Source organism: Nerophis lumbriciformis, linkage group LG07, assembly GCF_033978685.3.
Source record: "Nerophis lumbriciformis linkage group LG07, RoL_Nlum_v2.1, whole genome shotgun sequence".
NCBI classification, from domain to species: Eukaryota; Metazoa; Chordata; class Actinopteri; order Syngnathiformes; family Syngnathidae; genus Nerophis; species Nerophis lumbriciformis.
The window spans coordinates 39921871-39948876 of NC_084554.2; the positions used below are offsets into that span (position 1 = coordinate 39921871).

A 27006-nucleotide genomic window follows, 5' to 3' on the forward strand; every position below is an offset into this window, starting at 1 on the left:
ATGGAAGTGGAGCATTTAAGCGGCGAAGGGGTCAAACCCGAGCGGGGCCACAATCGTCGCTACAGGACAGCGTTTATAATTTGTGCATTGCTCTGTGGGGCTCTGATTCTTGCGCTCATACTGGGTGAGTCCACACACACACACACACACACACACACACACTTGCACTCACGCTGCATTATAATTAGCGAGGAATTCCGAGTACATGCAGACTAAATAACACAGGGCAGCGTACGTCTTGGGGGGAGAGCAAAGGTCCCTGGCAGTGAAACGGTGCTGGCGTGGAACTATTTCGGGTTCATATAAGGTTTCAAACGCCCACGTGCTCGTGCACCGCCATCCGCACGCGGGGAGGCCGACTGGGAGGGAGAAAAATGCAACAAGTGGATGGTGTCAAGTGGTTTGTATAAAAATACACCAAATATGACTTAAGAGTCCGTCAGTGCATGTTCTAAAAGTATTTATAATAAACTATTTGGAATCAGATTTTTTTTGGTAGGGCACACTTTAAGTTAGGGATACCACCTTGCAATTAGTCGACACAATAAATATATAATAAAAAATAAACGACAAATTTGTTATTGTCGACAAGTTCCTTAATTACATTTTTTTTTTCATTTTGTGTCAGTTTTATTTATCTATTTATTTATTTATTTTCTTATTTGATTTAATTAATTAATTTGTTTTTAAAAGGGGGTAGGCGGGGTTTAAGGGATGTTCCATTATTTAAAAAAAAATTGGAAACGAAATCTGAGCATTATAACTTTTGTTTATTTATGTACTGTGATGTACTGCACTGTTGATGCTCAATAAGGCATATTTAAAATATATAAATAAAACGATTAATACAATTTCAATTATTATTCAATTAGGTAAACAATTGCCGCTAAATAACACAAACGGAATTGGATAATACATTTTACACTGAATGTTATGATTACAGGACATTTTGCACTGTACTTTTAAGTCTGTTATATGTATTTATATATATATATATGTGTGTGTGTGTGTGTGTGTGTGTGTGTGTGTGTATTAATATATATATATATATATGTATACAGTATATATATATATATATATATACTGTATATATATATATATGTATATACTGTATGTATATATATATATATATATATATATATATATATATATATATATATATATATATATATATATATGTATCTGTATATGTTTGTAAAATGAGATTAAGTCACGGATGTAGCATCAAGTGCAAATCATGAGCAATAATCGTTTGATTAGTCGACTAATCGAAAAAATACGAGTGGACTCGGAAGATAATTGTTAGTTCCAGCTCTACTCGCGGTATAGCTACACATCTATTCTGTAAACAAGTGCACCGCAACCCAGCCTCTGGCTAGCGACAGTGCTGAGAAGAGGCCAGAGTTTGAAAGCCCTCTTCCGTCGTTCGGGACCACTTGGCCTTCCCCGGTGAAATGCTGTACATGAACAAACAAATACGAGCAGTGGGCCGCCATTTGGTTCCGTGGAGACGGGGAATGGAGGCTACAGGCTTTGGTGGGCAGACGACCTCATTAAAGTAAGCAAAACATATGAAGACAAGACAAATATTTTGAGAGATACCAAAGAAATTTCTTCTGTTGTTTATTTTGTTTTTCTTATGTCACAAGCAGCAGCTTTTTTCAACAACAGAATTTAGAGGGCAACACCGATCCCTTATTGCTAAGTCTACTTATTCTCTGGTGCATGTGAGGTGTGTTAAGAAGTAGAATTACAATTGGAACTACAAGCTGCCTTCCTTCACAGACGGTCCCATTATAATGTGCTATAACAGCTCAATATTAGTTTCATGTGACACCACATGGACAAAGATAAGACCTTCTGGAGGAAAGTTCTGTGGTCAGATGAAAAAAAAGATGAGCTGTTTGGCCACAACACCCAGCAATATGTTTGGAGGAGAAAAGGTGAGGCTCTTAATCCAAGGAACACCATTGCTACCGTCAAGCATGGTGGTGGTAGTATTATGCTCTGGGCCTGTTTTGCTGCCAATGGAACTGGTGCTTTACAACAGAGAGTAAATGGGACAATGAAAAAGGAGGATTACATCCAAATTCTTCAGGACAACCTAAAATCATCAGCCCGGAGGTTGGCTCTTAGACGCAGTTGGGTGTTCCAACAGGAGGATGACCCCAAACACACGTCAAAAGTGGTAAAAGAATGGCTAAATCAGGCTAGAATTAAGGTTTTAGAATGGCCTTCCCAAAGTCCTGACAATGCTGAAGAAAAAAGTCCATGTCAGAAAACCAACAAATTTAGCTGAATTGCACTAATTTTGTCAAGAGGAGTGGTCAAAAATTCAACCAGAAGCTTGTGGATGGCTACCAAAAGCGCCTTATTGCAGTGAAACTTGCCAATGGACATGTAAGCAAATATTAACATTGCTGTATGTATACTTTTGACCCAGCAGATTTGGTCACATTTTCAGTAGACCCATAATAAATTCATAAAAGAACCAAACTTCATGAATGTTTTTTGTGACCAACAAGTATGTGCTCCAATCACTCTATCACAAAAAAATAAGAGTTGTAGAAATGATTGGAAACTCAAGACAGCCATGACATTATGTTCTTTACAAGTGTATGTAAACTTTTGACCATGACTGTATATGTAGCGGGTTTACACAAATAAATTCAGTAATAATAAAATACTTTTTAGATATGCACAGGGCAAAAGAAAGAGCTTGTTGTACATGATATGACAACATGTGATCTATTGTTGTTAGTTTGTGTCCTGAGAGGAGACAAAATGGTAGTGAGCTGAAATAGTAGTTGATTTATTGTCATCTACATTTGCGCTGGTGACGACGCTCACTGATGGTGTGTTGTGGATGGACGCGGCACATTCTTGTGGCGGTGTAATTACTGTACGTGACGGGCCTCATTTTCCCACGCACGCCCACTCTAATGGAAGCCCTCTCATCTCCCGCCATGCGTGCCACCGCACACAAGAATGCCATACGCTCCACTTTTCTTTCTTCTTTTCAAAGGTGTTGTTAAAGCACTGAGGCTCCGAGCGTCTTCCTGTACGACACGGTCGACCTCCGAGGTCAGACAATGCGGTGATGCTCCGCTCATCCGTTTCCAAATGGGATTGGCTTTGCTAAATCCGTCCGGTGTTTCACCTCGCCGACTCTTCTCTTGTACGCAGAGTCGTGGTTTCGTTTGACGGGAGTTTGAAAAACGCAAAGACGGGCAGCACATTTGTTTGATGAATTAGCAGGAAAACTGATTAATTGTTGACTAATTCAGCGAACAGGTTAAACCAGGGCTGTCAAACGTACGGCCCGAGGGCCGGATCAGGCCCACGAACAGGTTTTAACCGGACCGCGGAATGAGTTTGCCAAGTATAAAAATTAACCGGAAGTTTTTGAATGAAAGAAACTGCTGTTCTAAATGTGTCCACAAGATGCCGCAATAGCAATTCTTTGTATCTTTGTAGATGATGCTACAAATCTACAAAATAAAGGAATCAAGAAAAATGCTCAAACTACATAAATAACATACTGTTATTTGATTTTGATATACGTTTTTTATCTTGATAGATTGAAAATTTACACCAATGAGTTGACTGATGAACATTATCACATCATTTATGAATAGCGACAAAAAAAGATAGAATACTATTAACTGCAACATGTAAGTGTAAAAAAAAACCAACAACATTATGATTTGTACATTTTCAGAATGTGCGTGTTCTATTTTTAAACAAAGAAAACAATCTGAAGTCGTCTTTATTTTTAAGTTATCGTGCCGTGATTTTACCAGTTCGGCCAACCTGTGTGTAGATTTTTCTCCATGTGGCCCCCGATCTAAAATGAGTTTGACACCCCTGGGTTAAACCGTTTCTGTTCCTACTACTTTTAAAACATGTTAAATCGTGCAAATGTGAAAAAAACCCATTACTATTTATATCAGTTTTTACTGTGTTTTTTGCTACAATAAAATCTTTATTCCTAGAAAAAAATATTAAGCAATTATTTCAAAAAATCCAACTAGAAAGGTAGCAGTTCTTGAGGCTCAGAGCTAAGTGTTTGCATTTGTAAGTGTAATAAAATTAAGTCCCTGTAAATCAGGAGTCTTTGACGTTTTCCAGGCCAAGGACCCCCAAACTGATAGAGAGCTGGAGCGGGCACCCCCTACTCATATATCCTGTATAAAATTAGGTTTTGAATTAAACCGGTCCTAAAGGTACTTTGTTGTTGTGCAATCCTAGGATATTCAAATAATTGTATAGCGCCGCTAATAGCTAACTGGCAACTAACGCGGTCATCTTTAGCTGAACCTTGGTGCGCTAATCACTAACTTAAGGGCTTAATAAATAATAAATTAATATTATTAATAAATTAAATTAATGCGTTTTGGTGTCATTTGATATATTATTAATGACAATCATTTATTTCAATACACATATATTATTTACATATTTGTTATATGAAAGAAAACTTTAAGTATGCAGTTTTTTGCGTCTTGAGTCAAAGTAGGTGCAGCCTCTCTCCAATGAGCGCACCTTCGGCGGTAAAAGAAAAAGTGGTTTCAAACTGTAGATCATGGGTCCCAAACTACGGCCCGCGGACCAGATGCAGCCCGCCAATGTCCAAAATCCGGCCCACGGGAAGTCCCAATTTAAAAAAAAAAAGTTTAACATTTTTATTTATTTATTTATTTTATTTTTTTTTATTTTCATTTTAATTATTCTTTTTTAAAATCTGTCCTGTCTAATCCATTTTCTACCGCTTGTTACTGTCGGGGTACCCTAGCCGCTCAGGCAAATCATATTGTCTAAAAATGCGTTTTCCCATCGATAACATGACATCATCGGCAAAGTGCGCGCTCTTTCAGTCAATTAGTGCGCGACAAGTGTGTATATATATACAGTATATATATATATATATATATTAGTCAATTAGTGTGTGAGGAATATATATGTATAAGTGTGTATATATATATATATATATATATATATATATATATATATATATATATATATATATATATATATATATATATATCCATCCATCCATCCATCCATTTTCTACCGCTTATTCCCTTCGGGGTCGCGGGGGGCGCTGGAGCCTATCTCAGCTACAATCGGGCGGAAGGCGGAGTACACCCTGGACAAGTCGCCACCTCATCGCAGGGCCAACACAGATAGACAGACAACATTCACACTCACATTCACACACTAGGGCCAATTTAGTGTTGCCAATCAACCTATCCCCAGGTGCATGTCTTTGGAGGTGGGAGGAAGCCGGAGTACCCGGAGGGAACCCACGCAGTCATGGGGAGAACATGCAAACTCCACACAGAAAGATCCCGAGCCCGCGATTGAACCCAGGACTGCTCAGGACCTTCGTATTGTGAGGCAGACGCACTAATCCCTCTGCATATATATATATATATATATATATATATATATATATATATATATATATACAGTATATTCCTGCGCACTAATTGACTGAAAGAGTGCGCACTTGCCGCGAGCTCGCCCGACACTGCGGTGCGATGATGTCATGTTATCGATGAGGAAAATGCATTTTTAGAAAATATGATTTGCCTGAGCGGCTAGGAGACCCCGAGAGTAACAAGCGGTACAAAATGTATTAGAAAGAACAGATTTAAAAAAATAAAAAACAATACCTTAAAAATAAAAAATTAAATTTACTTGGGATTTCCCGTGGGCCGGATTTTGGACGTGGGCAAGCTCGCGGGCCTTAGTTTGGGGACCCCTGTTTTAGCCTTTTTATTAGCCTATTTCCTAACAAATGACACAATGGTGTCACACTACCACCATATTTAAAGAATATTACGAACAAGATTGTTTCAAATAATTGAAGGCTACTCTTTTTTTTTCTAGAATGTAATATAGTTGACTATTGTTATTCATGATCATATTTATAAGCACAGTATTATTAGGTAGTCTCTTGGCAGCTGATACTGCAGTTTAAATTCTGTGCAAAAACACGTTGAAGTACACTAATCTGAAATATTGCAGTTTTCAATAAAGTTTAGTTTTGCTTTATTTATAGTCGGATATCGACTACTGAAATACAATTTTTTATTTTTTTTTAAATGTACTTACCAAAAAACTATCCTTTCAGCAAATAAATGAGCTCTATAATACATTTAAAATAACCTTGTTCAGTTCAGTTTCAGTTTATTTCGAACTTGCATACGATACAATTCTATACATCACATATTTCCAGTTGTTTCATATACAGCATGTCCGAAAAGGAGTACAAAGAAGCTGAGCTTATTTAATCCTACCCCTTTTCATACCATAGCAGTTTTATCCCACTTCCTTGTTCTCTGTAACAGAACATGGATGGATGTTGATGAGTACAAAATTCCACATGCGAGCAAAAATGTTTTTAGCTTTGGCTGACAAAACCACAGTTTTGACCACAAGAGGGCAGCACATCATCATAAGGGTGTTTAATTGATGTAAAAAGTATCTTTCTCTCTCCTCAGTTTCCCAAAGAAGCAAGCATCAGGAGTTGTGTTTGACTCCAGAATGCATTGAAGCAGGTGAGATCAACACCACGCAACTTTTCCTCGCCGCTTATAAAGGGTCATTTTTCCCAATGGTCTCCTGATATGTAGCGGGATCTATTCTAAGTAAAATGGATCAGACGGTCGATCCCTGCGAGGATTTCTACACCTTCTCCTGTGGCGGCTGGCTGAAGGACAATCCCATCCCTGAGGACTCGTCGGCGTACGGGATCTACCCGTGGCTGAGGCAGCATGTTGACATGCGGCTCAAAGGTACTACCAGGTCTTCACCGCCACGTATAGACGAGTGCTTATTAAACAGTCCGATAACGGTTGCATTTTTTAATGGCTCCAGAGTTACTTGAAGCACCGACTGACGCAAACGAGCTGGAGGCCGTGACCAAGGCCAAGGTCCTCTACCGGTCGTGCATGAACGAGTGTGAGTACAACACCAACGCATGAGTTAGTCATCCTAAACTGCCTCAGTTGAGTCCATGTAATACCTTTAAATTATCACAAAGTCTACTCTTAACTCTTCAATATCCTTTATTTAACCAGGTAAAAACTCATTGAGGTTTAAAGCTCATTTTCCAAGAGTGACCCGGACAATAGGGCATCAAAACAAAGTTACAGAAATACATATAACAACGGATAAAAACAGCAGTCACACACCACAATTAAAAATAAATTACTTAAATTTATTAACATAAAAACAATGTATAAAATGTTTCAGTAAAAATAACTTTAAAAGAAGTACAATTACCGTTAGAAACAGTTTCTCGATCCTTTAAAATGGCCTGAAATTCCTCCAAAAGGATCAGCTCAGGTGACCTTCTGTAAGTTATTCCATGACCATAGAGCAGCATATCTGAAAGCTGTTTTTCCAAGATGTGTGTTGGCTTTAGAAACAAGCATTCTAAGTATGTCCTGTGACCTTAAGCTGTAGCAACTGGAGTCTCTACACAGAAAAGAACACAAATAAGGGGGAATACGACCAAAAAGTGATTTATATATCAAACACAATCATCAAGAAAATCTGTGTACTGATAAAGATGGACAATTTACCTTTGGATAGAAGGTGAGGTCCTTAAAAAAGAAGATGCACTTTTGACTCTCCAGTCCCAAAACGGTCCCCTGCATTAAAGTTCAACACAAATGAATTAAATAATGTGTTTCCTAAACAAGTGTTTTTTAACCATAGATTGAGTTGCAAGCGCCCCCTCGAGGGTCACCAAAAAAGATCTATTTCACAGCTGTGGTCTGTATGGGCCCTGTCACGCCAAATTTCTTCCCCCTACAACCCCCCCCCCCCCCATTTACTTCCGGGTTAATTTCCTCTTACGTCATTTCCTCTTACTTACGTCATTTCCTCTTACGTCATTGACAGCGATCGATAGAATCCAAATCTCCTGAAAATGGTGTCACTGAATGACATTTGTCTTTATCTTTCCCAGGGGACTTATGTCAAACACCAGCAGGCTGCTTCTGTTATTAATAATTTAATTAGAATTTATTTTAGTACTGCATCTAATCAGTTCTTATAAGTTCTTCTTTTGCAGTATATTTAATTAGTACCATATTTTTCGGACTATAAGTCGCAGTTTTTTTCATAGTTTGGCCGGGGGTGCGACTTATACTCAGGAGCGACTTTTGTGTGAAATTATTAACAAATTACCGTAAAATATCAAATAATATTATTTAGCTCATTCACGTAAGAGACTAGACGTATAAGATTTCATGGGATTTAGCGATTAGGAGTGACAGATTGTTTGGTGAACGTATAGCATGTTCTGTTTGTTATAGTTATTTGAATGACTCTTACCATAATATGTTACGTTAACATACCAGGCACGTTCTCAGTTGGTTATTTATGCCTCATATAACGTACACTTATTCAGCCTGTTGTTCACTATTCTTTCTTTATTTTAAATTGCCTTTCAAATGTCTATTCTTGGTGTTGGGTTATATCAAATAAATGTCCCCAAAAAATGCGACGTATACTCCAGTGCGACTTTATATATGTTTTTTTCCTTCTTTATTATGCATTTTCGGCCGGTGCGACTTATACTCCGTAGCGACTTGTACTCCGAAAAATACGGTACTTATTTTTGTAATCAGCCTGAACCAAGCCTTGACAATAATCTTTGTGATTGACACATGGTTTCATATCATTTGACACGGTTGTAAACTTTAAAATAGGGTTAGCTATAATTATTGATGACGATTAAAATCACGAGTAGGATTAATAATTCAGTGTTAAAATTTGAGTGGGGCCCCGAGGTCAAAAAGTTTGAGAACCCTTCTCCTAAACATTCAATGTGTGGCTCACATTTTTGTCCCTACCACAGCTTCCATTAAAAAAAAATTCCATGAACATGCGTCATGGCCAATAATGCAAATTAGACGACAACGTCATCTACAAAAGTTTCCACACAAGTGCATTTTAACAATGCAGGAACAAATATTACCGAAATAATACATCTATAATACTGTAGTCTGTGTTTACTAAATTATGAATACAATAAAAAATAGCACATAATATAATACAAAATGTGTGTGTGGACACTTAAACTCGGCTACTTAACAAATCTATAACAAAACGGTGAACCATCATCGTGCTTCGAAATGATTTTTAAAATTCTAGCTCAGTGTGACGCCAGTCCAGGCAGGTGGCTCGCATATAAAAGTTGCACATTTGCATTCAAAAACAGCTCGCAAACAAACGTCTCAAAACTGCAAATCAGTCCTTGGAGTTGGTTCACTTGAAGGAGCCGTTTAAAAGACTCGACTCGTTCGTGAACATCACATCACTAATCTTTCGGACTTAACCATAGATCCATTTTAATGAGTTTATCTATAAAAAAATGTGTTTTTTTTACGTCTTTTGCTGTTTTTGTTTAACAAAAACCCCCAAAAAACTTAACTGCAAAATGACTAATTTGGAATGACAGCTTTGACTAGGTCAATAATTGATAATATTGACTATCATGCATTATTCATTTTAGAGGTAATGATTTTGTCATGACCATGTTTTGGTTTTGTGGTGGTTATTCCTATGTTTAGTGTTTAGTTCCTGTCCAGCGCTATTAATGTCTAGTTTCCACTTCCTGTTACTTGTCTTTGCAGCACCTTTACATTGTTTGCCAGCTCACCTGCTCTTGTTTAGTACTCAAGTCTATTTAGGTTTGCTTTTCGTATGTTTATTGTTTGGTGACTGCCGTTAGTCTGCTTAGTAGTTGCATAGCTTGTTCCCTATTTTTCCTGCGCACTCCCAGCTGCACTTGTTTTTGTTTTTTGTAAATTGAATACCTTTTACCTGCACACTGTCTCCCGCTGTCCTATGCAGCTTGGAATCACGACAACTACCATGCGCAAGCGTCAGATTTTTTAAAACGTTTTGCAACAATTACTCCCAAATAAGTATGCTAAAAATACACTTAACGTTGACTTATTTTTGTATGCATGTGACTCTCTTTGATAAATATTCCGTTATATTTGGGAGAAATGTTATTTGAACGGTACAAAAAAAACATATTATGTATTTTATTTTGGTATGCCGCATGTGCTTTATTGTGAAGAGGAATCAATAGGATGTTTTAGTCAGTGTGTGTCCTTTTGCTAAATTGTAGATTTTCAAGAAAAAAAAAAGTGAACGTTTAAGGTTCCACCAAAGACAAAAGTCCTCTGTCCTTAGTAGGAAGCGTTCACTCCACTCATTGTACCGTATTTTCTGGACCATAGGGCGCACTGGATTATAAGGCGCACTGCCGATGAGTGGGTCTATTCAGGTCTTTTTTCATACAAAAGGCGCACCGGATTATAAGGCGCATTAAAGGTGTCATATTATGATTTTTTTTCTAAATGTAAAACACTTACTTGTGATCTACATAACATGTAATGGTGGTTCTTTGGTCAAAATGTTGCATAGATTATGTTTTACAGACCATCTTGAAGCCGCCTTTTGTCTTACCTACGTGCCTCACCTTCAACAGCGTCTTCTCCCCGCCATCTTTGTTGTAGCGGTGTAGCGTGCAAGGACGGGAGTGGATGAAGTGTCAAAAGATGGAGCTAACTGTTTTAATGACATTCAGACTTTACTTAAATCAATAACGGAGCAGCATCTCCTCATCCGTGGCTCACTAGTGCAACAACGCCTGGAAATGTGTCTCGTGAAAAACAGTCCGACCGGAACTCTCTTAATAACTAAAGTTCCTTGGGTGAATAATGTAAACTCACTACACCGGTATGTTTAGCGCTTTCATGGCGAGTTTACTGACAGATATAAGTTAGAACTTTACACTACTTTGTATTAGACATGGCAACAGCGGAGGATGAATGTCACATAACAAGAAGATAGTGGAAAAATAAGAAGCTTATCGACCACTGCGTCGACACGGACTACAAAGGCGGAGTTGCACAAATTTTCAAGACTTATGCAGATCTCAAATACACATCAGCAGGTACCAGAAGGTAAGAAAAGTTGGTTTTGCATAATATTGTGTAACAAAACGCCAGATAATAAGTCTGCTAATGGGTGTCCATATACACACAGCATAGTAATACTTGTATTGGGGGACGGCGTGGCGCGGTTGGGAGAGTGGCCGTGCCAGCGGCCGTGCCAGCAACCTGAGGGTTCCTGGTTCGATTCCCACCTTCTACCAGCCTCGTCACGTCCGTTGTGTCCTTGAGCAAGACATTTCACCATTGTTCCTGATGGGTCGTGGTTAGGGCCTTGCATGGCAGCTCCCGCCATCAGTGTGTGAATGTGTGTGTGAATGGGTGAATGTGGAAATAGTGTCAAAGCGCTTTGAGTACCTTGAAGGTAGAAAAGCGCTATACAAGTATAACCCATTTACCATTTACCATTTATCTCTGACTACAGTAGCCGTAATGGGCCGACAATCCATCAAGCAGTGCGGCTTCAAAGTCATACTAAAACATTATGACAGATTTTTGAGTGCCGTGTGTAATGTTCTTTATTTTCAATGGAACATTTAAAGTTTTGGTGTTGTTTACTGGCGTCATCTTGCAGTCTACACTTAGACGTAGACTTCCTTTTTATTGTCATTCAAATTTGAACTTTACAGCACAGATAAGAACACAATTTCGTTACATAAGCTCATGGTAGTGCAGGATAAAAAAGCAATAAAGTGCATATATATATAAATAATATATAAATATATATATATAATAAACAAATATATATCACGTGAATATATATAACACGTATCTCTTATGTGTGACTACCATCTACTGGTCACACTTGTCATTACACCATGTACCAAATAAAATTGCTTCGAGGTCGGTAAGCACAACCAGAATTATTCCACACATTAGGCTCACCAAGTTATAAGGCGCACTGTCGATTTTTGAGAAAATGAAAGGATTTTAAATGCGCCTTACAGTCCGAAAAATACAGTATATAAAAAAAAAAAGAGAAACCAAATCCTGGGTGGCCACATTTGAATGTGGGTCATTTTATATTTTTCTCTTCTGCGTCTCTTCCTTTAGCGTTACTAGAAGATATGGACGCCACGCCCATGCTGAGGACACTCAAGCAGCCCGAGTTTCGCTGGCCTGTGGTGGGCGACGGCCTCGGCGGTGACTTCCGGTGGTCCGAGGAGGAGTGGAGCCTGCTGAGGACTCTGGCGAAGATGAGGAACCAGCACAGCAAGAGTGTCCTCATCCGCCTCTACGTCTCGCCCGATGACAAAAACTCCTCCAAATACGTCATCAAGGTGAGGCTTCCGAGCTATGGCGTGCTCGCACTACACAATAATAGACAGGTGCATCCTGGGAGTTGTGCCTTCACGCTCCCTCAGGATGCTTCACATGTGCACTCATACGTGTCATGTTTCCTTGTGATGGACTGTCAAACCAGCAGGGTTTTTTTTTAGTGGCTTTTTTCACGCTCACTGAGCAGAATGTTGTCGTGTGTCTTCATGCAGCTGGATCAGGCCTCCTTGTCTTTGCCCTCCAGGGAGGACTACACCACCAACTCCTCCGCTGCCCAGGCGGTGACTTTCTGCTACTGTCTTTCACATTTGATTCATGCAAACACTAAACTATGTCGTCACTCTGTCTGGGTAGTATCGGGCTGCTTTGCTAAGTCTCATGGTGGACACGGCCGTCATGTTGGGAGCTCCAGAGGAAGCGGCGAGGGTCCAGATGGAAAAAGCGTTGGACTTTGAAACCAAACTGGCTCATGTAAGTACAACACCCCAAAACCAGTGATGTTGGCACGTTGTGTAAATCGTAAATAAAAACCGAATACAATGATTTGCAAATCCTCTTCAACCTATATTCAATTGAATAGACTGCAAAGACAAGATACTTAACGTTCGAACTGGTAAACTTCATTTTTTGCAAATATTAGCTCATTTGGAATTTGATGTCTGCAACTTCTTTCAAAAAAGTTGGCACAAGTGGCAAAAAAGACTGAGAAAGTTGAGGAATGCTCATCAAACACTTATTTGGAACATCCCACAGGTGAACAGGTGGGTGCCATGATTGGGTATAAAAGCAGCTTCCATGAAATGCTCGGTCATTCACACACAAGGATGGGGCGAGGGTCACCACTTTGTGAACAAATGTGTGAGCAAATTGTCCAACAGTTTAAGAACAACATTTATCAACGAGCTATTGCAAGAAATTAAGGGATTTCACCATCTATGGTCCGTAATATCATCAAAACGTTCAGAGAATCTGGAGAAATCCTGCACATAAGCAATGCCCATGACCTTTGATCCCTCAAGCGGTACTGCATCAAAAAGGGACATCAGTGTGTAAAGGATATCACCACATGGGCTCAGGAACACTTCAGAAAACCACTGTCAGTAACTACAGTTCGTTGCTACATCTGTAAGTGCAAGTTAAAACTACTATGCAAAGCCAAAGCCATTTATCAACAACACCCAGAAATGCCACCGGCTTCGCTCGGCCCGAGCTAAGATGGACTGATGCAAAGTGGAAAATGTGGTCTGACGAGTCCACATTTCAAATTGTTTTTTTGGAAACTGTGGACGTCGTGTCCTCCGGAACAAAGAGGAAAAGAACCATCCGGACTGTTATAGGCGCAAAGTTCAAAAGCCAGCGTCTGTGATGGTATGGGGGTGTATTAGTGCCCAAGGCATGGGTAACTTACACATCTGTGAAGGCACCATTAATGCGGAAAAGTACATACAGGTTTTGGAGCAACATATGTTGCCATCCAAGCAACGTTACCATGGACGCCCCTGCTTATTTCAGCAAGACAATGCCAAGCCACATTCTGCACGTGTTACAACAGTATGGATTTGTAGCAAAAGAGCACGGGTACTAGACTGGCCTGCCTGTAGTCCAGACCTGTCTCCCATTGAAAATGTGTGGTGCATTATGAAGCGTAAAATTTGACAACGGAGACCCCGGACTGTTGAACAACTTAAGCTGTACATCAAGCAAGAATGGGAAAGAATTCCACCTGAGAAGCTTCAAAAATTGGTCTCCTCAGTTCTGAAACGTTTACTGAGTGATGTAAAAAGGAAAGGCCATGTAACACTGGTAAAAATGCCCCTGTGCCAACTTGTTTGCAATGTTTTGTTGCCATTAAATTCTAAGTTAATGATTATTTGCAAAAAAAAATGAAGTTTCTCAGTTCGAACGTTAAGTATCTTGTCTTTGCAGTCTATTCAATTGAATATAAGTTGAAAAGGATTTGGAAATTATTGTATTCTGTTTGTATTTACGAATTACACAACGTGCCAACTTCACTGGTTTTGGATTTTGTAAATAATAAAACCAGTCAGTGACATTTGGACGCACACTGCATGATGTTTTTCATTTTGCTCCTGCAGTTCGTGATTCCCTATGAGAACCGCACCAGTGAGAACATGTACAACAGGTACACACTGTCCAGGCTGCAGCGGCACATACCACAGGTACAAACAAACACACTTTATGTAGTACAATCATGCACAAGCAGTTTGGGAGTGACTCGGTGTAAATTTTGTACTTAAATAACTTTGCTGCTTCATTCAACCGCAAAAAAGTGCTTATTTTTTCAGTGAGTGAACAAACAAGTCAAATGTTTCCTTAAATATCGAGTGAAACACAGAACTGATGTCACTGCCAAGACTTTGGCAATGATTGTAGTCTAGGATGCTACAGTGATATTGTAAACATGTACAAACATAGTTTGTTTGGCCTTTTAGCCACAAGGAAGTTTATTTTAGGGTCACTGGAAGATTTTTGTACCTTTTGCAACAAATAGTCATCACAATGTGCACTGTTTTTATTATTATTATTATTATTATCATTATTATTACTATCATTTAGCATAGCATCATTATTATCATTTATATTTGTAATATTATTTCTATGTCACATACTACTGTTTATCGATACAGTTTATTTTATTATTTTATTTCATTAAAAACTATGTAATATTACTATTATTATTTAGTATTACTTTATAATCATTTTTATGTTTAATGCTATCATTTGAATTATTATATTACTGTTTATCTAGATTTATGAAATTATTATAAATGTATTTTGTTAAGTATTGTTTAATTGAATATTATTATTTTTATTATTATTATTATTTAGCATTATTATTAATAATGCTGTTTTTAATTTTTTATATTATTATTTAAATGTATTATATTACTATTTATATGGATGTATTTAAATATTAATCTTATAAATAATTAAATATTGTTTAATTGAATATTACTATATATATATATATATATATATATGTATATTATTATTATTATTATTATTTAGTATGACTATTTTTAATATGCCCATGTATTATTACACCACGGTTTATCTGGATTCATATAACTATTGTAATTTTTGTCATTAATTGAATATTGTTTATTTGAATATTATCTATATTACCATTATTGTTCAACATTATTAATATTATTGTTAATATTTAACATGATTATTATCATTTTCGTGTTTAGTATTATTTCAGTGTATTATCAAATTACTGTTTATTTATCTAGACGTATCTAATTCTTATATTTTCAGTATTATTTTGTTTAAATACTGTTTAATTTGAATAATATTATTAGGCTTATATTAAAATTTGTGAATGTATTTACATTTACATTTGATATTCACAATACATGCAATATAACTGAGTCCCCTCCTCCTCAATTCTCCATTAATATTGCTTTAGTGCCTTTTCCTGAAACAACTTTCTTCCAGCGCCTGAATGGCTAAATGTTATGATTATTATTAAGAGTTGTGCATTTGGCAGCTTAGGAATGCGTTTTAACGTAGAACTCATATATTTTTATGAAAGAAGTGGACTTACCCTAAAGCTAACAACAAAAATAGCAGCTATAATTTTATTTTTCAATGCTCAGCTGCTAATTAACGGATGACATCCTTTTTTTGTGTGCAGTAATTAAGCTACTGTGACATGCGCCAACAACAAACACGAGTTAATTATCTTGTGTCCTTCAAACGCAGTTGGATTGGCTAGGCTTCGTCAAGTCTGTGGTGGAGTCCGACGACGACCCGACTCGCTCCGTCTCCTCCTCAGAGCCCGTCATTGTACGAGTGCCCCAGTACTTCAGGGACCTTGTCATGCTCATTAACGCCACAGACGCCAGGCACGCGCGCACACACACACACACACACACACACACACACACACACACACACACACACACACACACACACACACACACACACACGTACGTGCACAGAGCCTGGAGGTCTCCTGTCTCTCATTATCACCAGTAATGAGATTATATGTAGCCATGTAATCAATGTCTTTCCTCCTGCAGGACTGTGGCTAACTATGTGCAGTGGAGAACCGTTTTTTCCAGGATCACCACCCTCAGCCGCCGCTTCCTCTACAGATACCTGGACTTTGCCAGGGTCAGCACACATGCACACACCTTGCAATACTATTTTTTTTAAAGCAGAGCGTACATTTTGTCTCTAACATCCGTTTATCATCAGGTAACCACGGGAACCACGTCTCTGACCCCGCGCTGGGACAAGTGCGTCAATTATGTGGAGAACACGCTCGTCTACGCCACGGGCCGCCTCTTTGTCGACACCCACTTCCAGGAGGACAAGAAACACATGGTAAACGACTAATGAGGACATATGCATATCTGACGAAAGGAAACATAGTTTGCTTTAGAGTAGTCAGTGTCAGGGGTGTATTACCAAATTTTGGACCACCATACACAAGACTCCTAAATTATTGCCTGAATTTGGTTAAAACGCATATAAAAACCTTGATTAGGTTTATGGCATGAAAAGATGAGATTAACATACACTATTTTGTAGGGGTGTAACGGTACACAAAAATTTCGGTTCGTTACGTACCTCGGTTTAGAGGTCACGGTTCGGTTCATTTTCGGTACAATAAGAAAACAACAAAATATACATTTTTGGGTTATTTATTTACCAAATTTGCAAAATCTTCCACCAAAAATATTTTTCTTAGTGGAATATTTGTTGTGAAGTAATCGGAACCTTGGATAGGTCAATAATTCATAATAACATTGATTTTGATTCAATATTATGTTTTAAGCAATGACAGTTTGAAAGAAAAAAAAAACAGCTTTGTTTTATTAGTCAACATTGCAACTTTTTCTAAATTACATTTACCGTATTTTTCGGAGTATAAGTCGCACTGGCCGAAAATGCATAATAAAGAAGGAAAAAAACATATATAAGTCGCACTGGAGTATAAGTCGCATTTTTGGGGGAAATTTATTTGATAAAACCCAACACCAAGAATAGACATTTGAAAGGCAATTTAAAATAAATAAAAAAATTGTGAACAACAGGCTGAATAAGTGTACGTTATATGAGGCATAAATAACCAACTGAGAACGTGCCTGGTATGTTAAAGGGGAACATTATCACAATTTCAGAAGGGTTAAAACCATTAAAAATCAGTTCCCAGTGGCTTATTTTATTTTTCGAAGTTTTTTTCAAAATTTTACCCATCACGCAATATCCCTAAAAAAAAAGCTTCAAAGTGCCTGATTTTAACCATCGTTATATACACCCGTTCATTTTCCTGTGACGTCACATAGTGATGCCAATACAAACAAACATGGCGGATAGAACAGCAAGATATAGCGACATTAGCTCGGATTCAGACTCGGATTTCAGCGGCTTAAGCGATTCAACAGATTACGCATGTATTGAAACGGATGGTTGTAGTGTGGAGGCAGGTAGCGAAAACGAAATTGAAGAAGAAACTGAAGCTATTGAGCCATATCAGTTTGAACCGTATGCAAGCGAAACCGATGAAAACGACACGACAGCCAGCGACATGGGAGAAAGCGAGGACGAATTCGGCGATCGCCTTCTAACCAACGATTGGTATGTGTTTGTTTGGCATTAAAGGAAACTAACAACTATGAACTAGGTTTACAACATATGAAATACATTTGGCAACAACATGCACTTTGAGAGTGCAGACAGCCCATTTCAGGCGCGCTAAGAACATATATTTTTCCACGATTTCAGCACTCAGGTTAACCATACCTAAATAGACACAAAATACTGCATTACACAAGACTACCCGAATGTACTCGAATGATTGAAAAAAAGAAATGTTTTTAAGCTAAATTATTGGTAAACACAGTTTATGTATAATAATTTACGTAAAACCGCGAGTAATGAATAAAGTTTTCATCAATTAATATATTCTGTAGACATACCCTCATCCGCTCTCTTTTCCTGAAAGCTGATCTGTCCAGTTTTGGAGTTGATGTCAGCATCTGCTTTGAGTGTCGCAAGATATCCACACATTCTTGCCATCTCTGTCGTAGCATAGCTTTCGTCGGTAAAGTGTGCGGCACAAACGACTGACCATTTCGTCGGCTTTCCCCACAGCCTCGTATTTTGATTATATATTTTTTCAAATTTCGTCCAATTTCTTGCCACTTCCGCATCTTTGGGCCACTGGTGCAACTTGAATCCGTCCCTGTTCGTGTTGTTACACCCTCCGACTACACATCGACGAAAGTGAGAAAATGGCGGATTGCTTCCCGATGTGACGTCACCGAGAGCGAATAATAGAAAGGCGTTTAATTCGCCAAAATTCACCCATTTAGAGTTCGGAAATCGGTTAAAAAAATATATGGTCTTTTTTCTGCAACATTAAGGTATATATTGACGCTTACATAGGTCTGGTGATAATGTTCCCCTTTAACGTAACATATTATGGTAAGAGTCATTCAAATAACTATAACATATAGAACATGCTATACGTTTACCAAACTATCTGTCACTCCTAATCGCTAAATCCCATGAAATCTTATACGTCTAGTCTCTTACGTGAATGAGCTAAATAATATTATTTGATATTTTACGGTAATGTGTTAATAATTTCACACATAAGTCGCTCCTGAGTATAAGTCGCACCCCCGGCCTAACTATGAAAAAAACTGCCACTTATAGTCCGAAAAATACGGTAATAATTTCTGGGCACCATGACTATTTTCCGAACGAATCGCCTCAGATGGACGAGCTGATCGATGGCATTCGCTGGGCGTTCATCGACATGCTGGGGAAAGAGAACGAGTGGATGGATGAGGCGACCAAGACGAGGGCCGTGGAAAAGGTGACAAATCTCAGTCCGACCTCTCCGGTCAGGTAAGGTCTAACGTGAGAGCTGTCATCCCCCAGGCTCACGCCGTCCTGGCCAAAGTCGGCTACCCTGAGTTCATTCTGAACGACACCCACCTCAACGACGACTTAAACCAGGTCGGTATGGCGACGTGCCTCCATCGTTGTCATCCGTCCGTGTTAACGCCGCGGGCTCTTTTTCAGATAGACTTCAACGAGACGGACTACTACGGCAACGTGATGCAGACGCTAAAGTTCATCGCCCAGTCCGACGTGGCCTGGCTCCGTAAGAGAGTCCCGCGGACTGAGTGAGCGCCTCTGCATCACTTCCTGTCGTCCACTTCCTCTCACAGTATGACATTTGGATTTGTACGTTCCAGGTGGTTCACAAACCCTACGACAGTCAACGCCTTCTACAGCTCATCCACCAACCAGATTAGTACGATGGATTTCAGTTACTTTGTATTAGTTGCCTCTAAGTGATGCGTTCAAAGAATATGGGGATTATTACCATCCGTGTTGCAACAACCTAAAACCTGCTCCTTTACCAATAAAAACATACTTCTGCTTCAGGAAATTGAAAAAGCAAAAGCAGGAAATTGACTGTCATTGACGTCAGATAAATATATTTGCATTTGCCTTCCAGGATTCCCGGCTGGTGAGCTTCAAAAACCTTTCTTTTGGGGTAAAGAGTATCCAAGGTGAGTATAAATGGCCATATTTGCTCTGGAATCAATTCAATCAATTTCCTTTATTTAACCAGGTAAAGACTCATTGAGATTAAAAAACAAACAAAGTTACAATAATAATTACAACAAGACAATACAACAGAAGAACAGCAGTCATACCACAACAGGTCAAAAATAATTTAAAACGATTAAGTAATAATTCATTTTAAAAGCAAGTACATTGCCCAAGAGAAATGGTTTCTCGACCTTTTAAAATGGACTTGAACTCCCCCAAAGTGATCAATTCTGGTAGCCTCAGATCTTTCTGGGCTATTAGAATGTTTTACATGGGAAAAACAATGATGTTCTGCTATCATTATTGATAGATATGATAAGATATAGAAAATAATGTACAGTGGAATCCAGATTTACAAATTTAACTGGTTCTTGAACAAGGTTCGTAAATCGAAAAGTTTGTATCATGAAGCAAATTTCTCCAGAAGAAACAATGTAAACATGAATATTGGGTTCCAGCCTCGACAAAACTCTCTATTTTAGTGAAGGTTTGTACACTTTGAAGACGATATAAAGTGCTATACAATACTGAGTATCAAACATAACAAAGCCATCTCTTTATTAACAAGTCAAAACGACGACAACAAGCTGGTGTCCTCTGTATGCACTGCTCTGCCAACACACACACACACACACACACAAAAGGCTCTTTGGTGCCTTCACAAACGATCAGAAATCACAAAAATCTTTAACTTTAGCAACCGCATTGCTACAGTAATAAACATTTTAAAAAGTAAACTCCACTTACAGTACATAAAGCTAATTTTGATTCTGATTAACATCGGCAAAGTCCTCTTGTGCAGACAGAGAAAGAGAGAAGGGATCCGGGGGAGGAGAGTTTGCATGTGCGTGTGTGTGTGCGCGCTTTGGCATCTTTTTCTGGAAAAGTCTGTTCTCATTCACAGTTAAAAACAGGAAGAAGCCTTCCTCAATCTTTTCAATGGGTTGTATTCAATGTTCCCTCTAATTTTTCATGTGTGTGAGCAAACGCAAAAACTCCCTGAGCATTCAGTGGAGCCCATGTGAGCAACATCAGACGTGCACACTGTGGCTACACCAGCAGCACACCTGTCCCAAACCTGACTAAATAACAAGTTAAATCTCTATCTATCCATCCATTTTCTACCGCTTGTCCCTTTCGGGGTCGCGGGGGGTGCTGGAGCCTATCTCAGCTGCATTCGGGCGGAAGGCGGAGTACACCCTGGACAAGTCCCCACCTCATCGCAGGGCCAACACAGATAGACAGACAACATTCTCTTATTACTATAGTCAAATGACAACAGTCATTTCCATGAGGTTATTTTCTAATATAAGTGTTTAGGCCCACTTACAATGACAATAACAAAAAATATTGTTTTTCATGAACTGTGTACTTGTATTGTTTGTTTGGGTGGAGGTCCTGCTTTGGAAATAGTTTGTACCCCTTTCAGACATTGCATTTAGTTCCCATTAAAACATTCACATGTTGCACAATGAGATGTAAGCAGGGGATCATGTGTACATTCCTTCAACTTCCTGTTTGTAAAAAATATATTTTTATTAGTATTTATTTAATATACTAACAGCATTTCATGATTAATATTTATAAATTAAGATTCCTAATAAATGACACTAGAATAAGCACACATTTGATTGGTAAATCATAGTGTAACGACCTGGAATGACACTTTATGTGTGGTGTTGGAGTTGTCCGACTTTTTGTGTGGCTGTAAACGCATCACTGGCTAAGTGCCATATGTGCATGTGTTGGCGCAAGTGAGAAAGAGCGAGCGGCTGCTGTTGATATAACAAAGTTGCTTTAATTTTTTTTACTAATGTTTTGGTGATGTGTTTATGGCCGACAATAAAGAGTTTTGCTCAGTAAAGTGATCGATGGAATTCATGTCCTCAAAGCGTCTCGACAGACGTTACAATATTTGAACAATGACGACGAAAACTGTTTTCTCTGTCGTGTCGTGTCGAAATGTATGCGCTTATTTTTTTGTTTGATTTTGTGCGTGGCATAGATTTGCCGTGCACAGAGGACGCTTGAGCAGTGCGCAATTGCACAGGCGCGCACCTTAGAGGGAACGTTGGTTGTATTCACCTGACGTCATGTCGGGCTCATTAAATAAGAACTCTTGTCTTGCAGGTCGCTGAGTTACGGCGCCATCGGGGTGATCGTCGGACACGAGTTGACGCACGGCTTTGACAACAACGGTAAACGCGGCAATCAGAGATGACCGTTGTATATTTGCATTGATGCGTACCTGTTTTTTTTGGTAAAATTTAAAGGTCGTAAATACGACAAGGATGGCAATTTGGACCAATGGTGGAGCAACTCGTCCGTGACGGCCTTCACCGACAAGACTCAGTGTATGGTGGAGCAGTACAACGACTATTATTGGGAGGAGGCGAAATTGAACGTAAGTGAATGCAACGTGAAAATAAACTATTTTCATTGCAGTATGTCGACCATGTTTGTTGCGGGCGTTGCATGAGGATTTCCCGTTCTGATGGCGGTGGTATGTGCAGGTGCGGGGCAAGAGGACGCTCGCGGAGAACATCGCAGACAACGGAGGAATAAGACAAGCTTTCAGGGTAGGATCAGCGTAGGCCAGCATTGCTTCACAGGTTGAGATAAGCGTGTGTGGGATTTCGTGCCAGGCGTACCGACGGTGGGTGGACGAGAGCCGTGGTGGCACCGAGGAGCCTCTGCTGCCGGGAGTAGGACTCACCAACAACCAGCTGTTTTTCCTGGGCTACGCCCACGTAAGGATGAATTCCCGCCATGTGAGGGCGCTGTGTTGTATCAAATGTGGACTAAAAGGGCCTGTGTGACGTGCTTGCAGGTCAGGTGTAACTCGTATAGACCGGAGGCGGCCAGGGACCAGATACAGAGTGGAGCGCACAGTCCACCCAAGTACAGGTAAGCACATTTCCCTCATTGTATACGTCAGCAACAGTCACGTCCATGGAAAATAACTCGAAAATAATATACTACGGGGCAACCTGCAGAGGGTTCTGTTAGGTTGCTGCCTCAACGGGTTGCAGTACATATTGACAGAGGACATAAACATAAACGTTGGTGCCAGAGAGCTTTGTGTACGTCACGGATTTCGCCGCTTGGAAACAACCTGCAGATGGCTCAGTTCATTCAGGACAGTAGGTTTGCTGCCTAGACGGGCCGCGGCAGACTTTAAAAAAGGAAAGTAAAGGTTGGCGCCAGATTGTTTCTTAATTTACCTGCAGCTTGGCAGCAGCCTGCAGAGGGCACAGTTCAATCAGACCCAACTACTTTGCCACCCAAACAGGCTGCAGCTATGAGGAATTTAACAAAAACCTCCACTACTTGGAAGCAGCCTGCAGAGGGCAGAGTTCATCCAGGCCCAACCAGTCTGCTGCCCAAACAGGCTGCAGCAAAGAGGAATTAAACCGAAAGCTCTACTACTTTAAGTAGGGATTTCTCCACTTGGAAGCAACTTTCCAGATGGCGCAGTTCATTCAGGACAGTAGGTTTGCTGCTTAGACGGCCCGCGGCAGACTTTAAAAAAGGGAAGTAAATTTGTTTCTTAATTTACCTGCAGCTTGGCAGCAGCCTGCAGAGGGCACAGTTCAATCAGGCCCAACTAATTTGCCAAACAAACAGGCTGCAGCTATGAGGAATTTAACAAAAACCTCCACTACTTGGAAGCAGCCTGCAGAGGGCAGAGTTCATCCAGGCCCAACCAGTCTGCTGCCCAAACAGGCTGCAGCAAGGAGGAATTAAACCGAAAGCTCCACTACGTTAAGTTGGGATTTCTCCACTTGGAAGCAACTTTCCAGATGGCGCAGTTCATTCAGGACAGGAGGTTTGTTGCCTAAATGGGCAGCAGTAAGAGGAAATATACAAATAGTTTGGTGCCAGTTTGTTTGTCTTAATTTATCTGCAATGGGGGCATTATGGATTATCTGACTTGGCAGCAACCACCAGATGGCACCGTTTATTCAGGCCCAACAAGATTGCTGCCTAAAAGGACTGCAAAAGAGAGTAAATTAACAAAAAGTTAAGTGCCAGACTGTTTTGTCTTAATGGACTTGCAATTAAGGCATCATGGATTTCTCCACTGAGAAGCAACCAGTAGATGGCGCATTTGATTTTGGCCCCACTAGCTTGCTGCCTTAACGGGCTGCAGAAAAGAGGAAATAAACAAAAAGGTTAGTGCTCGATTGTTTTGTCCTAATTTATCTACAATGGAGGCATTATGGATTACCTGACTTGGGAGCAACCTACCAGATACCACCGTTTACTTAGGCCTAACTAGCTTGCCGCCTAAACGGGATGCAGACGAGAGGAAAATAACAATAAAAGTGTCCTATAGACTGTTTTGTCTTAATGTATCTGCGATTGAGACATTATGGATTTCTCCACTGAGAAGCAAATAGTAGATGGTGCGTTTGATTTTGGCCCAAAAAGCTTGCTGCCTTAACGGGCTGCAGAAAAGAGGATTTAAACAAAAAGGTTAGTGCTAGATTGTTTTGTCCTAATTGATCTAAAATGGAGGCATTATGGATTACCTGACTTGGGAGCAACCACCAGATAGCACCGTTTATTTAGGCCCAACTAGCTTGCCGCCTAAACGGGATGCAGAAGAGAGGAAATGAACAAAAAAATTTCCTAAAGACTTTTTGTCTTAATTTATCTGCAATTAGGGCATCATGGATTCCTCCAAGTTAGAAGCAACCACCAGATGGCACTATTTATTCAGGCCCAGTTCGCTTGCTGCTAAAACGGGCTGCAGAAGAGCCAATTGTTGTGCTTTGAATATGAAGACGTTTAGGTCTGAGCATCCCGACTTTCCCTGCTGCAGGGTGGTGGGAGCCATGAGCAACTTCCAGGAGTTCAGCAAGACTTTCAGCTGCCCCGAGTCGTCGGTGATGAATAGAGGCGCACAGTCCTGCCGGGTGTGGTGACCCTCGACCTCACCCCCCACCGGGCTGACCGAGAGGCGCAGCACGCTGGCGCCCCAAGTGGAAGTGGAGGGAGCAGCGGCGGTTTGTCCGAGGGCATGTTTGGGTTTGTACAAGCGGAACGTTCTAGAGATTGAACTTATTGCTGGGAACTTTGCGCACCTTGCATCACGTGAAGAAGCGTTGGATGATGGACAGTCTGATTGGAATAAACTGTTTTCTCAGTGACGCTGTGATATAATAATTATTATTAATCTATTTTCAAACATTTTGTATATATTGGCCAATCAGCGTTTATGAAGAATATTTCATTTGCTAAGTACAACTCAAAAAGCCAAAATAGATCCCCCATCCTTATAATAACACAATAGAACAATGTGATTTCTCTCAGCCAATTAGCACAGAAATGCCATTATCGTAATGCAAAATGTGCTAATTAAATACAATAAAATATATTATTATGCTATATCATTATTATAAGTATAATGTTACTAAAATACACATTTATTGTCCCATTATTTTAGAGTGGGTGGTAAAAGTATTACCATTTAAAATTAATTTGATTGTATTTGATTTATTTCAAAAGTAATCAAATATTTAAAATAAAAGTTATTTAAACAAATGAAAATATTTTAATGTCATTTAACAACGCACATCAAGATTATATTTGGGAAAAAATACAATTACATTAAAATTAATTAAAAATAACAAAATAGGTATAATGTTACTAAAGTGCAAATGTCTTGTCTCATCATTATTGGGTTGGTCGTAAAATGTTGATATTATTTTTATGTTAAAATAAAATATTTTAATTTACATTATTAATTGTTTATATTATTATATAGTAAAAACACAAGTTTCATATCACTCAATAATATTCATAATAATGCAAATACACTCAAAAACAATTTCAGATATTTAAATTAAGTTATTTTAACAAAAGCAGCTATTTTAATGTAATTTAAACAACATTAATTACAATTATATTTGAAACAAAAAATACAAATAAGGTCAAATAAATTCTAAACAATAAATCAGTGGTTCTTAACCTGGGTTCGATCGAACCCTAGGGGTCGGCCTCAGGGGTTCGGCAGAGCCTCCGCCGCAGCAGTCAAGACACACCAGACTCATGAATTGATTAACGTGGACCCCGACTTAATTAAACAAGTTGAAAAACGTATTGGGGTGTTACCATTTAGTGGTCAATTGTACGGAATATGTACTGTACTGTGCAATCTACTAATAAAAGTTTCATTCAATCAATCGTGTAAATAAAAACTTCTCCCTATCGGCGTATCTGTACTGTAAAGTTAAAATTTGAATGACAATAAAAAAAAAGTCTAAGTCTAAGTATTATGGATACCCTCAACCAATGTTCCCTCTAATTTTCCATCTGATTTGCAGATGTGTACCGTATTTTTCGGAGTATAAGTCGCACCGGAGTATAAGTCGCACCTGCCGAAAATGCATAATAAAGAAGGAATATATAAATCGCACTGGAGCTCGGCCAAACTATGAAAAAAACTGCGACTTAATAGTCCGAAAAATACGGTAATTTGTTGTGAGTTCATGCACTGTGTTGGTTTTGTTCTTTGAACAAGGTGATGTTCATGCACGGTTCATGTTGTGCACTAGAAACAAAAACATATAACTTTGTCTTGAATTTGAAAACCCCCCCCAAAAAACATTTTATTTGTCACTAAAGAAGGGTTCGGTGAATGCGCATATGAAACTGGTGGGGTTCGGTACCTCCAACAAGGTTAAGAACCACTGCAATAAATGTATATTGTAAATTATAAATATATAAGCCGCAATAAAAATAATATTGAAATATGCTTCAACGTCATAAAACTTCACATTGTGTGTGGTTGTATACACTACTTACTTTTACAAACCGATTGCGCACAAAATTATTCCGAAACTACGGCTCACATTTAGTTAGTTGTTGCCATAGCAACCATTTCAGCAGCCCTAGAGCTGATGTTCAGTAAGTGTATGAACTCCAAACACAAATCACAGACATTTTATGAATGATTTTATCCACGTTCCTATTAAAGTCTGAATGAAACCATGGACTCAGGAGCCACCGAGGTTATTGATTTGTTGCCTCACTTTCACCGATGCCAGCCGTTGCCTTGGCAACTCATTGTGTTTTATCTCCCATCCCTGTGGTCCTGATTGTAACCCATTGTGTTTTCTCTCCT

At 39.2% G+C, this 27006-nt stretch overlaps 1 protein-coding gene across 1 annotated transcript; it reads left to right on the forward strand.

The window, feature by feature from the left end:
* On the forward strand, positions 1-25170 carry phex (phosphate regulating endopeptidase homolog, X-linked). The gene is made up of 22 exons (XM_061964722.1): positions 1-124; positions 6510-6566; positions 6642-6803; positions 6886-6969; positions 12042-12268; positions 12479-12547; positions 12621-12737; positions 14363-14446; positions 15996-16138; positions 16316-16409; positions 16494-16622; positions 19024-19125; positions 19191-19268; positions 19335-19438; positions 19511-19569; positions 19777-19831; positions 22005-22072; positions 22148-22278; positions 22388-22453; positions 22520-22624; positions 22705-22781; positions 24703-25170. Exons 1-22 carry the CDS (start codon positions 1-3, stop codon positions 24803-24805), a joined length of 2238 nt encoding a protein of 745 aa, XP_061820706.1. The 3' UTR covers positions 24806-25170.
* The last annotated feature ends 1836 nt before the right edge of the window (positions 25171-27006 follow it).

Bases quoted from the DNA above. Each gene is read 5' to 3' on its own strand.
- phex (XM_061964722.1), top strand. From the start codon at position 1: ATGGAAGTGGAGCATTTAAGCGGCGAAGGGGTCAAACCCGAGCGGGGC. The intron at 19,439-19,510 runs GTGAGCGCCTCT...TGTACGTTCCAG, and splicing joins AAGAGAGTCCCGCGGACTGA to GTGGTTCACAAACCCTACGA. The intron at 22,454-22,519 runs GTAGGATCAGCG...ATTTCGTGCCAG, and splicing joins GAATAAGACAAGCTTTCAGG to GCGTACCGACGGTGGGTGGA.